Source organism: Meleagris gallopavo, chromosome 5 (genome assembly GCF_000146605.3).
Source record: "Meleagris gallopavo isolate NT-WF06-2002-E0010 breed Aviagen turkey brand Nicholas breeding stock chromosome 5, Turkey_5.1, whole genome shotgun sequence".
In the NCBI taxonomy this organism is placed as follows: Eukaryota; Metazoa; Chordata; class Aves; order Galliformes; family Phasianidae; genus Meleagris; species Meleagris gallopavo.
Window position 1 is genome coordinate 14,416,284 of NC_015015.2, and position 17,393 is coordinate 14,433,676.

The following is a 17,393-nucleotide window of genomic DNA, read 5'->3' on the forward strand; positions in this document are numbered from 1 at the left end:
CAGTATAGAACACAAACCCTTACTCTTGAAACATGTGGCATATCTGGAAATCTTACAAGAAGGTCTCACAGGCTGTCATCATTCACTATCAATCAGCTCCTCGGATAGATGAAAGTGACAGACAGCCTGTCTGTCAAGCAAGCCTTGAAAACGTGGCTCAGACATGATGCAGAGAGTGAAACAGTGAGGTCTGAGGCATTTGAGTAATGTTCTGGCCAAACACAGGTGACGCAAGTGTGCACAGATCGGAACTGAACCCCTTCTCCCCAAAATTTTGCATGGATGAAGGTGTCAAAGTCCGACAGGCTAAGGTAATGAAGCGTAGGTTTTGTAGTCTTGCAGCTCAGCTGAAGGAGTTAAGAACAAATGTTCCTACGGGACCTGCAAAGCAGACTGTGGCAAGGTCTAGGATTGCAATTCCTAACAGTGTCAAACTCTCCAGTAAGCCAAAAGGTGCAAACAGAAGGCAGAGACAAATTTGACCTAGTCTTGGTCAACCCATTCCATGCCAATGCAGGTTCTCTGTGTAGTGTATAAAAGCAGAGGATTAAATATTGCTATTCACCTGCCACTGCTGACAGTTAAGGCAGTCCCAGCAAGAGGAGAAAAGGCTAAGAAGAGATCAAGGGTGAGAAACAGAATGAAGCTGCACAAGGTTTGTGGGACTGGGAGAAATAATGATAACACATCAAAGAAGATGTCATGCCCTTGGAAAACAAAGAAAGGATGAGCAACGGAATTAAGCAGTGGCTCATACAGAATCCTAAAAACAAGTACTAACACCAGAGAAAGTGGAGAGCATACAGGCAAATAAGCAGTATTCAGTGAAGACCGGGTCAGGTGAACAGCATCTGCAGGGAGCACTGGCCCATGGCAGCAGGTCAATCAAGAGGCAAGAACAAGGAAACAAGCTGCAGTGGGTTTGAGTGAGTCATCAGTACAGATCCAGATCGAAGCCTAAAAGACAATTACAAACTATTTCTGCTTATTTTGGTGAATCTAGACTGAGACACTTCAACAAGGGGCAATTTTCAGCAAATGTCAGATGCTGTCTTGAAAACAGCAGTAATTTTAGGACGCCTTGACTCGGGCACCTCAGATCATTTGATGCTAGGGCTTGTAGCTGTGATAGAGCTATATGTAATTAGGTGTAATTGTGCACATCTGCATGAACAAATGCAGGTACTTACGGCACAAGGTGACAGTCAGGTAGGAGACACACACACACTGCACACTCTCTGAAATGAGCAGAAAGCTTGTCAAATGCCTCTGTGTCTCCAGCCTCCTGCTGCTGAACGTTTCCAGGAATACTGATGAAACACCGCTGTTTGTTTCACATGTTTCACGTGGAATGTTCTTTCTCCTGAAATATCAAACCACTTTTTTTTCCCCTCCTTTTTAAAGAGGCATCGATCACTCCCTTGTATTGATTCCGGGGGCTCTGAAGTGGCACATTGGTTCCCAAGCACTCAGGACACACAGAGCTGCTCAGCCCAACGTGCTGCTGCAGTGTTTTTTCCAGCCAAACTGCATCCAGTGGCACTCTGGTCTCTGTGCTGCACTTCTGGAATGCAGAACTGCTTGCAGATTGCTTTATTTTTGCGTTAATCAGCAATTACTGCTTGGGATACCTAGGGCCAGGAATTAATGTGAAACACAACATTTCTATCTCACTGCAGTGGAAATATGAAGAAACAGATTACTGTATGGATTTTATTGGTATTTAATACCAGCATTGGCCGTGCAAGTGACAGGGGCTTGAAGTTTTATGATCTTTGAAGTCCCTTCCAACCCAAGCCATTCTATGATTTTATGAAATTCTAAATAGGTCTTTTTTTTTTTTTTCTTTTTCCTACCAATATTTCACAAGAGCAGACAGGTTGGGACAGGGTTTTTAAAATGAATGAATAAACTTGACCGTGCAGACACCCAGTCCTTGCCTCGGTCCGGTTTTAGCAATTACTGATTGGTTTTGTGAATGTGACAGAGCAGGAAGGACAGGGTAGGGTGCCCTTTTCCTCCATCACTGTAAAAAGTAATGAAAAAGATAATTACAATTTGAAATCATATAATGTTTAATGGATTTCTGGGATTACTTCAGCTGTTATGCCACGGTATGTTTTGATCTAACACTGAACAGGGTGGAGGGAGATTGGGTCAAATTTTGTTCTCAGTTACAGTGGTCTAAACAGACATGAAAGGCATCACACAGCAATAAAAGTGAGCTGAATTTGCTCACTTTGGTGAAGCGAGTGCTTTTCCTACGAGCTACTCAAATTACTGCCTGGTTAGTTAAAAGGAGAACTATTCCAATATTGATCACAAAATTGTTGGGATGAAGCAACATTTTAAAAATTAATGCCTGTTTCTCATTTGGATCTAATGATCTCCACGTGGAACTTCACCTAGTCCTGGCTAGTGAGGATCATAATGCAGGTCAGGATAACTTACATCCTAAACTATCTACATTTTAGTCATGTTTAAAAAAAAAAAAATTTGTATGCTTTTGTGGTCTTCAGTCAGGATGTGCAAAAGTCACCTGCTCATGCAACAGATTCTTTAACAGTTTGAAAATCCATTGAGAAAAGGCAGTGAGTTTGGCAAGCTGAAGGTATTAAAAAGAAATCAATAAAGTGTTCCAATTTGAAACAGCACCCTGATCAAAAGGCTGAACAGCGCTGCAGAATGAGTCTAGAGCTTTCCCTCTAACACGCTTTGCATGTGTACATGTGTGCAGGTGAGCCCTACTCTTTCACTGGTAATCGGAACAGAGCCAAACCAGTAGTCCTCCTGACACCTGGGCCTGTGGGACCTCACTGTTCCCTCATTCCCAGTTCCTTATGATGTGTATCCTTCTTTTAAAAAGAGAAAACAACTGCTTAAAGCACAAAAGCTTCAATGAAGAAAGGCCTCCACAAGAATAGAAACGAGATTGCCAGAACCCAGAAGAAACACAAGAATTACCATTCACAAGTGCCTGTGTTTGCACCAGATAGCCACACTCTCTAGCTGTGATCAGCTATTCCCACAAAAATGGCACCTGCTCCACGTGGTTCCCCTTCTCTATGAGGAAGGTGCCATACACAGGAGGGGATGGTCTCTAAGCTACCAGGAGGAGGCCTGAAGAAGTTAAAGCCCCCTGTGGCTGAGTGCTTTCACCACAGTGCCATCTTCCTGCTCAAACTCAGAATCCTAACTTTGCAAAGAAAGGAGTGTCAATGAGGAGGGGGGGGCAAAAGAGGATCATGGGTTCTGCTACTGTCATGTAGTATTTTACCTTTTTTCTGATGCTCCTGTTGTGATGCTATCCACATACACACACAGCCCACAGCTCAACCAATGACTGATGTCTACTGGGTCCATAAAAAGAATCCGTGCTGAGACATTCTCCTGCATGGCAACACGATTAGTTCTAGTGTGGGGTTTTTGAGAGCTGTCTTTCAGGAGCCAGAATGAAAACAGCACTTCTGGGCTGGGACCTTCCCTTCCTGAAGTCCCCTGTATGCTCCTAATCCTCCTATCAGTGATTACACTCTACTGATTAGCAGTGTAAGAGGTACCGATTACTACTGAACACAAAAAATAATACTTGGCATTTACATAGTGCTATTCAAGTGTAAAGTGCTTTACATAATTAACCATGCTGGGATTGCCTTCACTGCACCACTGCAAGTCTATTCCAAAATACTTTAGAAAGATACATGTGAAAAACTACCATGCAGAGCAGTAAATATGGATCTCTGGGAGCATTCTGCTTTTGTCCTCCGTGCCCAGCACTGGGAGCATGCTGACTTTAACACTACATCAAGTCAGTGTATGGGAATTTCAAAGTTGCCACGTTAGGAAAGAGTGATGTACCACAGCTGTAGGTGGCACTTCCCTGCTATCTTCTGGGCTTCCAAGAACTAGCTGCCATCTGAAACTCAAAAGACCCCCTTTACACACTAATAGGTTTCAAAGGCCAAAGGAACCATTAAAATGATCTAGCATGGTCTGTAGCAATACATACACTACAGACTATCAAGTCCAACCTTGTCACTCAACAAGACCATTTCTTTAAAAAAAAAACCCTGCACACACCTCAGAGGAGGATCCAGCATCCTGCTGCACAGTGGCATCTTACCATCAAATATTTCTATTGTACGGTTTTAGCTCTCAGATCAATAGCAGCATCCTCTGCTTTCAAAAGCCATTTCCCTTCCTGTTCTCTTTAAGGTCTGCAAGTAAATGACTACTTCATCTTTTGCTGGTTATAGAAAGCATTTTTAATTTCTCATCTCAAAGTAAATCTCCAAAGTTCTGATTATTCTCGTGCAACTTTCCTGTATCCCGATCAATTTGTGAACATGTTGAAAAAAAGTTGGGTAGGAGAGCTAGGCATACCTGTATATACTGATACACCTATTTTACTGAAAGTAGGCAGGAGCCTGGGTTTTATGTCCCATAAATCCTCCATATAATTCCTTTCCCCCCACATTATACATAAACTATTAATTCCTCTGGGTGTATTAATATTTACTTCAAATTTACTGTATTAATATTTCCTTCAAATATCTTAGTAAATTTTACTACATAATAAAGTTAGAAGTAAAGCTTCTGTATTTTGTTTGAAATAAGCAATTACATTAACCATTTTCTCTGTGTTTCATATGGCTCACTGTTGGCCCAGCACTTCAGAAAGTATTTCTCTTCTCAGGAATGTAGACCTTCTCCTATCCAGTCATAGTATTGGAAGAGAAAAATACGACCAAGTTTTGCAAAATGCTGAGTCCCCTTAATGATTAGCAAAGGAACCTTCCACATACAATTGCTGGGATGCAGGATGGGAGAGCTTGCTTGCTGGACCTGAGCTGTTTCAAGAATTTCATACACAGCCACTCTGCTGCACTCAATGCAGACAGGACACACAGCCCCAAAGATAGACATAGATGAGCAAACCAATGCCTTGCTTCTAGTAGTGACCTTGAACATTTAACCTCCCAAGCCCTTCCTTGGTTGACTGCAGACTCCTGTTATCTGATATTGGACAGAAGAGCACTTGTGAAACTTCAGCACCATCAGACTGAAAGATGTACAGTTCAGGATTTCAGTAAAGGGTAAGCAAGTGGGTTTATTGCACCAGAATGTGATGGGTTCCCATCCATCACCTTGAGTAATTCATATAACCTCGGAAGGATGGGCGGAGGTTGTTTAAGACATCAGAGGCAAGACTGAGCCCTGCATGTCTGTACTGTGCTAGTACCTCTGGAAGGAGAAGCTCTGAGAAAGCTACATGAGATTTTCAGGGAGAAACCAAGGCAGCACAAATGCTTTTTCCCACAGCTGAAGGAAAGTTGAAACATGTTCTTAATTCAAGGAGGATTACTCAGATTAGAAAGATCATACCCATGAGCAATAACTGCACTGAATATGAAAAGAGAAGGACAGAGCTAACAAATCTGGACTGTAGGTGATTTCCTCGTCAGGAAGGTGTAGGTGATTTCCTCAGCAAGCCGGACAAGGGCAAAAGGAAAAAGGCAGCTATGAGACCTGCCTTGTGAGACAAACACTGGCAGAGTGTTGTCAGAGAACTGGAAGGATGTGACAGTGATGGTAACACAGCAAAAAGTGTTCCCAGCCATCTGAGATGGAGAATGACTGAATTCTACTGGGGAAAAAAATGCACTGACTGTAGGAGGAGGTTGCAAACACCATGGACAGTTTCCACTTTAACTGCAATAAAAAGGAGACAAGGCAGAAATGAATTGTATTTGAGGTGTTTGTTATCACGCTACCATCGTTCACTCCAATATCAGTTATCACTTAGACTTTAAAGAAAAGATTTCCTGTTTGACCCTCTATTCTACTCTCTGCACAGCAATCAAAGTGATATTTAGATGTCAACACAATATAAATATTTAACAGAAATAAGCAATCCCGGCCAAAGAGAAATAAACAAAATCAACATTTGCAACAGAAAGCATTTTAGTTGCTCATTGGATAGGAGGAAGAGGTTGGCGTGGGATCCAGGGGTTTAATTAGGTTCAAACACAGAATATGCTGTTTCAGAACCCAGAGGGTAAAGAGGAAGGGAAAATAAATAAATAAATCAGACTTACATCTGTTTGAATGATGCTCCACGCATTCGTTAGGCCGATATTTCCATCTGTCCCATACAAATGAAGCCCTTTCTTCAGATCCCGCTGAGCATACTTGTCAATCTAAAACAACAAAAGACACAAAACTCAAGGTTTGCTGAGTACAACATTTCAAAATCAAAGTGCAGGGACAGAAGGATATAAGACAACAGTCAGATACTGAAACAAACAGAAAGCTAACTGGCATTTCTCCTGTATAACTGTTATCTATTACAGGTATCTGAGTTTTGTAGGAAATATGAGGAGCTCCTATTCAAAGTTAATGCTCGTATTTTCCACTGCAGATCTCCAGAACATCTTTTCCCTTCTCATTTGATCAACAAAGTGCTATAAAGAGGATGTAAATAATAAATGGATATTCATAGTTTAACCTGATGCTTCTGCTGGAAATGAAAAGCAATGAGTTGCGCTGCTCATATATGCTCATGCTTTCCCCCTTCCCTGTTCCACTGGGTGCTTCCCAGTGCTGGTGGTCTGATGGGCAGCAGGGGTATGGCAGGAAGGAGAGACAGACGTGTCCCTTCTCTATCAGTCTGCTATAAATTCAACTGACACTCAGATCTTTTTGCTGCGACAGTGAAAATGATAAAATAAATGGACTATTTGCTTCATTGGGACAGTCTGAGTTAATGCACGCTCCTCTTCTATATCAGACAACAGACACGTAATGGATTCTTTACTGAATGCCCCTCTGACAGCAGCTGCTCCAGCTGAGGGCATCTAAAATTGAAACCAATGCTAATTTGGAGTTAACTAAGGGCACAGAGCTACTCCTCTTCTACCATACACCAGGATTTCTCATTGACATTTTTTGGTCAGAATTGGTTTTGTTTGCTCCAGGAAAAAAGTGGATGCAAAGCATTTCCCACAGTGTAAAACAGGATTTCTGAGCCCTTTTCATTATTATGGGGGTAAGCGTAATATTGCTCAATTAAGAGGATAAACGTAAAGTTACTCAACCACATGACTCCACAACAAACTATGACCTCAAAAGGTCATCACACCCAAAAAAATCTCTGCTTGTATGCGCACAGGTTATGTTTGGTGTCTCCAGTTCTTTCAGTCTGTTCCTGGAAGTTAACTACAACCAAGATAAGCCACCAATAAAATACAGCTTTAGGACAGTACATGAAAAAACTACCTCTTACTCTCAATACCTTGATAGCCTCATGAATGACTATCTTGAACATTAGGTGCTGTGCTACCACTGCAATCACTGTGTAAGCTGCTTCTGATTTTATGCAGAGGTTATACACAGTCACTGGAACATTAATTAGAAGAGAAAAGCAAAGCTGAGAGCTATCATTAAACTTGAGGTTAGTTGAGCAAATTACAGGCAATAAATGATAAGCTTGTATGTGCGTGGGATTCCTAGTCTTCATTTAAGAATTAGACTGAATCGGGTTTCAGCTCTTTGTATACCCTCAGTGTACATCCCTGTGCCTTGACTGGACCTGGTCTCGAGCAGAACCATCAATTAGGATGGACAGGCACAGTTGTGCCGCATGTTCGAGAGAAGCTTGGAAATGTAGTTGGTGTCCTAGAGAGGTACTGAGATAAATTGATTGTTGAAAAACTAATTCAGAAAGGGACAGATGAAGAGGAACAGCGTGGCTGAGGGCAGATATCTAGCTATTAGATTTATTGCCTTGAAGACAAAAGAGAAGGGTCTACTTGGAATATTAATTTATCACACTTAACAAGATCTGCCCTGCAAATTGAGAGAGCTGCACATCAGCCCACCATTCCCATCACCACTAATCTGGAAGAAGGGGGAGAGGTCAAATGAAACAGTGATGTTTCTCTGAAATCCAAGTGGCATGCTACCAAAAGGACGCAAAACGTGCAGTCTGCATTTCTACACTCAAATTTTGCTTGTCAAACCAATGCAGTGCCTCAGCATGGTAATCCTTTTACCTGGGCTCACAGGCTGCCCTTGTTAAGGCAATCTTCGTGCCCTGCTTGAGATCAATAATGTTTAATAACTTACAATCAGCATTTATAAAGTACTTCAAGATCAAAAGTAATGTTTTGTTAGCTCGTGCGTGCTTTAACATGGTCTCAGTAGATTGCCTCTACATGCATTCCTGCTCTTCCTTTCTACCTGCAGAAGGCTCACTAATCAGCAACCTGCAGAGACAAATAAAACCCTCTTTTCCTCATAAAATTAACCACTTTTTCGGGCACAAACACTGTTCACAGTATAAAATTCTTGCACAACTAGTAACAGCTTTCCATATTTCAGAAACTGAGCAGAACGCTACTCAAGAAAACATGTATTTCAAGACCAGTTCCCTTGCTAGTGTTTCAAAGCAACAGCATCAAATCCCTCAGCATCAATTTGTGAGCACTGTATGGCCCACTATTATTATTTGTCAGTTTAGAAATAAGGACTTGTTTGAATCTTGTTTAGAAGAGGATACAACTGTTTTATAATCCCACACTATGCATGTATCTCATTTCCTTCCTCAGATCTAGGCAGTCTCTCAGTTGGTTGCTGCTTTGAAAGAGACAGGCATACAGATGTTGTGAAACAGCACCTCCAGATCTCTTTCCTGTATTATTCTATGTCCACTGACATGGAGAGCTACCTGAAAGTCTGGTAGTTTTATGTATATATACACACATAAATATACATAGCTTTATGTTTGAGTGACTATAAACGTAGCATTTTACATAGTTCTTCATGACTGTGTCTAACTGATCTTCTAACCAACATGCTCTAAATGCACTACAGAGCACATTCTCTGGATTTAAAACCTTCCTCAAAGAGCTGCTCCTCAAAGCACTCCCACTCTCCTGTTTACTTATGTTAGGGTCAGAAGGTTGTTCAGCATCACCTGAAGCTTTTCACCCTGCCAAGTCAATGAGGCCATGCCATAACTCTTTCAGCTCTCAGTATGGTCTCCTTGCAGGGATGAGTTCTGCACCTCTCTGACTACAGTGGGGATCCAGAAGCAAGGGTAAAAGTTTTGACCTGCAAAAGCTCTTCTTACAGATGCTGATGTTCCCACAAGACAATAAAAAACTGCCAAAACTGATTTGAAGACGCAACCAATTTGGTATAGTGAGAAAATGGATGTGAGAGTTACCCCTTGCCCTGAGCACAGAGCCCTGGCCATAACTCTGTGCAGCACAATGGAGGCTGAGCTCTTTCGCATCAGGAAGAAGGGAAATGGGCCTCAGCCTTTGGTCTCCTATCACTTGTGCCTGCAGCAGGGGTACCAGCATGAAATACCACACCATCTCCTCTGCTTCTAGCCAGCTACACAGAGCCCTTTTCATGCATGTATATCAACTGGTCAGTCTTGATACCAGCAGCCTTGGACTTCTATGAGCGAACACATTAAACAGGATCCCTACTCTTATTCAGGCTACATCTCATACATTGTTCACAGGTGTTTCTCCTATTAAAAGCACATTAACCTTTGCTTGAACAACCTGCTTATGAGGCTTTAAGACAGATATTTTTTCTCACCTAATCGAAATGCTGCTTGAAGTTCCAGACACATGAGTCCTATTAGTTTTGACCAGAGAAGGTTAAGCAAAATTCAAAACCTACTTCTGGAACATGGCTGACGAATACTCCTCCAGATAACTGTGCTTCCTGTTAGCCTAGATTTTATTTGTCCCTCAAAATATTTTAATAGCAGGAACTTTTAAATATATCTTTACTCTGATGTAATGGTATATTTGATTTAAATGAAAACTCACAAAACACTCCCAGCTGTCTCTTCTTCTGCCTTCCATTTCAGTTTTTTAGAAAGTGATCTTTCTGAAAATTAAAAGCTGCAGCAGAGTGATTCATCAAGTCTGCTGGCAAATGAACCCACCCCGCATTCCCCAATCTGTCAGCTTCTCTTGTTTGTCTCCGTGCTACCAGTCCTTAGCCCAGCAAAACAGCTCTCGCAAAACAGAGACTGTAAGTACTTTGTTAAATATTCTGCAATTGGAATCTGCTGTGTTCTCCCATACACAAGCCATGTCTTTCACAAAGTGTAACTCTTCTGGAGGAGCACAATGAAGCATAATAAAAAACTCTCAGCAGGCGGACCATTACCCTAAATGAGTTGTCTATTTTTAGTCATGTAGAATACCAGAGATTTCTATAGAAAGGTTAGACAGCAAGAAGCTTTTATCAATCTGGAACTGAAGCAGAGAAAAATTCATTTTCTCCTTCAGATTCATCAGGCAAATGATGAGAGGAGCGAGCTTCCACCTGGCACCACTTCCATGTGAATTCCTACAACTTCTGGCTTCAGTCACATTCGAGTTGTATTCCTTTTTATCAACACCATCAGATTTCAGTGTTGGTTCTGCTAACAGAAATTTACTGCGTCCTCCTGCTTGCTGTGGAAATGCACTCACTACAAAGCAGTGCAAAAGAACCCATGCCAGTGGGGCACACACATGAATAGCACTTTACCTCAGATCACTGAAATGAGCCCAACTATTTTCCCACTGACTTCCATCAGTCCCTATTTTGGCCCTTAAATATCTCATTACACTATTAAAAAGTCTTTCTAAAAAAACCACAAACTGCTCTAAGGTAGACAAGTGACGTGTAGAGAGTTTCATGCAATGAGGTCAGTCAGTATCTGAATAGGAGAGAAGAGCTGTGCAGGACAGGAGAATAACTGCAGCAGAGCTCAGGAAAGTGGCTGGAAGCAGCTGATGCAGCGAGAGCAGAGATCTGTCCCAACTTCATCGACAACAAAACAGCAGCAGAATGTCCTGTAAACACCTTTCATAAACCTGTGAATAAATTCAACCCAAATTTAGAAGTGGTTTCCTCTTAATCTGTATTCCCTTGAGATAGCTACTTAAGCTGTAGCAATTTCTCTCACTCTGCCTAAATAAAAGGCTTGGGAGTTTATCTACTTACTGTTACAGCATGACACGGAAGGCAAATACTGCTCCCTAAGAAGCCCGGTCCTCTAATTCTGTTGCTGATAAGGAGGAAGTGCTTTGGAGCAAAACTTCTTTGGCGCAGAGGAAAGTTGTATCTGTGCAGAACACAGGCCTTACCAATATTTACAATTAGAGTGATACATGCCTTTGATTAAGCTGAAGCCATGGCAATGCTAAAGAGCCAAAGCCTTTCTGCTGCCCCAGCACACTGAAGGGAGGGGGGTTTGTGCATTCCTCTCCAGAAGAAAGGCCAAAAGGAGCCTTGGGTATTAACTCATTTTCAACTTGCTGCCAGCATGCAACTTGTATTCTGGCACAGCCTTTAGGCAAAGGCCAGACAGAGGATGCCAGCAGCAACCCCAGCCTGCTAACGCACAGGTAAACAGAGGCTTTTAATTTCAAGCCTCACTGCTTCCCTGCCACATCATGAACAAAACATAACACCCAGCCCGCTCCCAGACTGGCCAAAGCCACTCAGCAGCATTTCAATATAGGTAAGTAAATATTCCTGACCTTTCTGGTGATTGCTTCCCCTGCCTCTCTGCCTCTCCACCAGAGTAGGAGAAGCCACAAGGAAATGACAAAATGTCCAACAGTTTCCCATCGGGCAAAACTTTAAATTTAATGCCCTGATAATCATTCTCTACAAATAGCAAGGAGTGGGAAATCGAATGTAAACAGAAAGCACCTAATCTATAAGGTCATTTGTAGGAGCCCTCTTGCCTGCTAAGAAGAGATGAGATTGATTGTACCAACAGGCAAGCCTTGTTTTAAATAAGATGTCCCCAAGCCTGTCTACAAGAGCAAGAAACTCAGACCAATACATGTTTTCTTCAGCACTGAATGACTCCTTACACCATCTGCCTATAAACAGAAATGATCATAAGAATTTACTGTAAGGACTACTATGATGAGGAGGCACTGCATGAGTTTTGTTGACATTTGGCGGTCAAGGTACAACACAGTCATTTCTTGTCAATGTCAGCATCTCCAGGATGCCGTAGTCAGCTCTCAGCGATTCCCTCTTCCTCACTTCCTTCCCACATGTGAGGCACCTTCACAACTTAACAGTTTTTCTAATTGTTTCCTGAAACACAGCAAGCCACCGGCTTAATGAATTTTCATTTCCTAATTTGACTGCAAAAGACTACATCAGGAATCAAACTTTTTTTTTTTTTTTTTTTAGGGTTATCTTACACATTTGCTGCAAAGCTTAATGGCTTTCCATGGCTTTAAAGCCACGTTTGAATGCCAAAAGCAACCTGGAATACAAAGCCTTATAAAGAAACAGAGCTAAGTAGTAGAGTTACCAACCTGAGGGGGACAGTGACCCTCCTGATACTGACAAGGTTAAATGCAGATCCATTACAAAGCAAAAGAAAGAGCAATTACACCTTGTACTGGCCTGGAGAGGGAAGCTGATGCAACTACGAGTTCCACCACACACTCTAACAAGAGCTAAGAAATTGCAATTGTTTTTATTATAAGAAAACTGATAAGAAAGCTAAAGAACCGAACCTGGGTTTTCAAATGAGCTTTTCATCAGTCTTTTGGCCATAGGCATCTGCCCGTGCTCAGAAGCACAGAAGCAAATGGCAAGGCATTTGATATGGCAGATAGCTGAGGCTGCAAGAAAGGAAGCACCTGAAACATCCCTGTACCATTCATATAATTGTAACACCAGTGGATCCCAACAGTGGCTTTACTGCTGCTTTGTTTTATAGAGAGATCACAGGTCTGGCAAGTCATTAGGCTTTGCATCTCAAAACTTTTTGTGCAAGAACAATTCAAAAGTTTTCACCAAACTACATCTTATTTTTTTCAAATGATTCCTTTACAGTCCAAACGGAGAGAGCCATTTTCTCACTGCTTCATAGAAAGCAATTGTTTAGCTCCCTATCATGGCTGGAGCAAGAGGAAAGTATGCTTTTCTTTAGCCAAGGAGTCATTGCAATCTAATCTGTTCTCACACTCAGCAACAGCTGATTAACTTGTGTATCAGGTCCCCAAGCTCATTTAAATAAAATACATAGTAACTAACTCAGAGATAAGAGCTCAAAATATTAAGATGCAGATGTAGCTATGCATGTTCTTAGCTTGATAGAGAATTATACAGAATTAATCCAATAGCACAGCTTATCCTTATTTAAGAGGATGTCTACAGCCAGCTCTGTCTATGCATGGACACCCTATGCATGGACACTCCCCAGTGAGATTGTCCTCAATCTCCTTAAAAACAAACAAACAAAACCCAAACCAACAGAAGAACAACCTTGATTTCTTTTCAGTGAGCCTACGAATAAAACCTTTAAACATGAATTCTTGGTTTCCGCTTCTTGTTTTGAAACAGTTTGAATGCTGCAGTGAACACAGAGACAGGGTTAGGTAAAACGAAGCAGGTAAATCAAATCAATTACCTTCACAAAAGGCTAACACAGAAAATTAATTACTAAGATATTAAGTCAATTCTTCTTGAACATTATGCATTTTGAGTGAAAAAATCCATCAGCATGTCAGAGGAATTTCAAGTGGGTGAAAACTGAAGTGCATGTTCTTTTGTGAAATACAGAATTATTAATATAGACTAGGGACAGATTTTACACTGATTCCTTATAAGGAACTTCTTGTTTACATTTAAATAAATTCTTCAGGTTATTAAGATGACTGGGGAAAATGCTAATGTTCTCAATAGTAGTAACACCAGCAAAGTTGGGTGCCATCAATAGCAAGTGTTGTCATTCCAAAGAGAACAAAACTCTCTTTGTAGTAGGTTTTCTCCACATACTTTGCCCCAAGTGACACAAGACATTTGTCTCCTTTCTCCAGTCATGTAACCCTCCAATAGCTCTTCTCAGACACTTCTCTTGATCTTGGCACATCAGCCAAGTGCCACAGATCTCCCAACCTCTCCTCGAAAGTCTCCTTCCTGTGCCTTCCTGCTCACCCAAATTGCCTTTTCCCAAGAGTAATTCCTTTCCTGCACGTCCCAATAAACGGCAATCTTGCCTTCATCTACAGTGGCAATAGGCCCACACCTGTGCCAGGCTGTAGAGACTCATCCCTTGTGCTATGTTCTTGCATTGAAATCCCACGTACACAGAACCTACAACAGCAGAAAAGGGAAATGCCCATTCTTTCAAAATCTGTGCTTATGTTGAGAATAATTCCAGGATATTTGTGTTCAGCCTCTTCACCTTTTTTTTTTCCTTGAAGATAATCACTTTCATTTGTCCTCAACAACCATCAGTATAACCTCAGATAAGTAAATTGGGAAGGGTGCTAATTAACATGATACATACTGTTGAGCCTTTGTTTGCCAAGACACTTGAAAGGTGAGTTGCCATTTGTGTTTCAAGTGCTAACAACCTGTTATCTCCATCTACCAGACTAAAAAAACCCTGAAAAACCCACCAACTACCTAGGGATGCAGATGTCAATAGAGCTTGAGATCCAATTAGCTGCCACTAAGGCTTCAGGATGTGTAGAGGCAAATCAAAGCGAGGAGACACCCTCCTTCTTGGCAGGAACTAATGACCACTGTGCCATTATTTATTAGGCGGAACAGTGACATTGGACATGGGCTCCTTCTCAGATGCAGTGAGCTGGGAAAGGGAAAGGCAGGAGGTTACTGACACAGATGAAGGACTTGGCTATTTGCCCACTATGCCATTTGTGGCAGCCATCCAATGGGATCAACCTTACCTTCAATTATTTATTTGGCTTAAAGGTGAACGAGAGAGCTTTCAGAAGTAAACTACTGAAATACCAGGGGAGGAGTGATGACAAAGGCAAACCATACCCTACACTCCCACTGTGGTAAGAGATGATGAGCCAGCCCATCAAACCTTGTAAGTGTGGGCAACCTCTAGCATTCACGTGTACAAGAGACTTAAAACTGTGGTAGAAGAATATAAGCCAAAATACAGAATTGATTCTCTGCTCTGTGGTAAATACATCTCTGAGACAGTCAAACCAATTGCACCCTATCTAGATCAAGCCTTTGAATGGCAGTATCTGACCCTTGCTGGTGCCACGGGAAAGGCACAGAAGCTGCCCATTTTGTAGGTGGCAGCACTGATCTGCCGAGCACAAGGCTGATAGCTCTACCAGCAACTAGCAGTAGCTGGAGTAAATTGTAATGGGGAGAGTGGGGTAAGAAATGATCCCAATTCCTTAGAATCAGGGGAAGACACGTCTGCTGATAAGCCACCTTCCTCTGCACTAGAAGACAAATTAAAAACAAACAAAACGCACGCAGGATAAAGCACACTGAAGAGTTAAAATCTGTTACATTGCCTGGAGAAAGTTGTCTGCTAAGGCAGGCTGGCAGAAAAATGCTGGGGAGCAGAACTGAAGAAACTGTGTCTTCCTAGATCCAGGGACCGTTAATCCTTTGGGAAAAGAGAGATACGCACACAGCCTGCTTTATTATTCTTAAGATATGCTTTCTCTGAAATGAACTCATTTTAAATAAGTAATGCTGCAAGGAGAATTACCATTGTCCTTGGAGGGAATGGAACGACAGGCGAAGGCACGCTCGTGGCTGAGAGCTTTATGCCTGCCATGGGATGATCTCTGCTCAGCCCTGGAGCGGGAGCAGCTCGATGCAGCCCTAGAGCGAGGGCAGCAGAAATCCCAGCTCTGAGGGAGGGAGGCTGAGGGCTTTGCAGGAACATGTGGATACTCTGCAGAAACTCAGTATGACCATTTGAACCACTGCCTGGCTTTGTTTTGAAGAAAATGGAGTAAGTTCTCAATTTCCTCCTGGCTAAACACCAGAGAAGGTAATTATCTCCATACCTAAATTTTCTTACTTGAAAAAGCATTATTTTCTTCCAGTCACACAGACACGCATTTAGAAGAATCAAAGGTTATGTGAAATACTAGCTCTTCAGCTAGCAGAATTCTGCCTGTCTCCGCTAAAATCAATGGAGTTGCTCATATTTCGGCTTGGCATCAGTCACACGGTGTCTCCCGTGGCTCAAGAACATGTTTCTGTCAGTGTACATGCAAGTTTATAAACCATTCCCTCCCCAAAACAGAATTTCTGACATCATTTCGTGCGAGTTCTGACCTTCACGAGCAACTGGAATTACTGTTTTTAATCATTAGGTAGCTTTTCAGCAGAGATAGGGGTAAACAAAGTATCTTGGAAGGCTACTAGATGACAAAAACAACAGAGGTGAATAACTGCTATTAAATGCCTCCTTCGTTTTAATGAAAGAAACAATTGCAACTCTTCACTGTACTTCACAGAAAACAGATTTTCTCATGAAGGGAATGATTTGGGACTCGGTGACTGAAATGAATAAACTACATGGAGATTGCTTTCCATAACAGTAGAAAATAAGCAAATAAACAAACTGCCAGTCACACTTAGATGACAAAAGGCAAGTTTCCAACATCGGCTGTGCTTCTGATAATGTCACAAAAAACTGCTTTTCTAATGGGGAGTCACATAGGTTGAACGGAGAAGGGAATGTAGTTGTTTCCCCACACATTTGTAAGGAGATAAATGACAGTACCTTCATACAGACTGGGTACTGGAGGACTGCAATTTCTCCATATGGAACAACAGAATTATGCATGCTTTTCATTTCCATTAAAAATAGCATTCACTAAGTGAACAGCAGAAACCCTGCTAAATGAAATCAAGTTGGATGAGAGGAGAAATTGGATATCTTGAAGAAAGAACATACTGTTCAAATGAGCAGCAATAGACACAACAGAGATTGTGGTTTGATTTGCTCTCATCTAACCCTATACAAGCCATACTAGTAAGCATTTGGACATCACTTACCACACCATGGACTATGGGTAAGCAGGCTTCACTGACGAAAGGAGATGCCCATGTTGTGACTGAGATGAATACAAAATACTCAGAGACCAGTGAGTGACTAGCTACAGCCATGAGATAATAGAAGATTATCAACTTCGCTGATAATTACAGCAACAGGCTGCAGTTATATTTCACAATATCTGTGGATCCCATGGTGTTGCTGGGTCCACTCATACTGGGGAGGGCAAAAGGAACAAGGCACAGTTCAGTGCTATGAACATTCTGCAACAATCAACAACTTTACTGCAAAAGTAGAGGAAACAATGCTGTACTCTTCTTCTTTGATTATTGAATTTTAGTGCCCACAAAACCACAGCAAGCCTGACTTTACAGCCTGAAATCCTGTACCTTAATATAAAAAATACAGCATCAACAATGATGCCCAGTCTATTAAATTGCCCCATTCTAAATCCAAAGGTATCACTGTTTAGGAAAAGGGAAGAAAACTTGCAGTTGGTCCCTCTCAGGCTGGCTGCCTCTCAACAACAGAACAAGGTCACATCTTA

At 41.8% G+C, this 17,393-nt stretch overlaps 1 protein-coding gene across 6 annotated transcripts in view; it reads right to left on the minus strand.

The window, feature by feature from the left end:
* The window catches only part of TSPAN4 (tetraspanin 4), a 338,400-nt gene that overhangs the window by 10,248 nt on the left and 310,759 nt on the right, over positions 1-17,393 (minus strand). For all 6 annotated transcript variants that reach the window (XM_031553462.1, XM_019615427.2, XM_003206308.4 and 3 more), the window contains one exon: positions 6,099-6,200. In XM_031553462.1, coding sequence (XP_031409322.1) covers positions 6,099-6,200 — 102 coding nt within the window. The remainder of the gene's footprint in view (positions 1-6,098; positions 6,201-17,393) is intronic.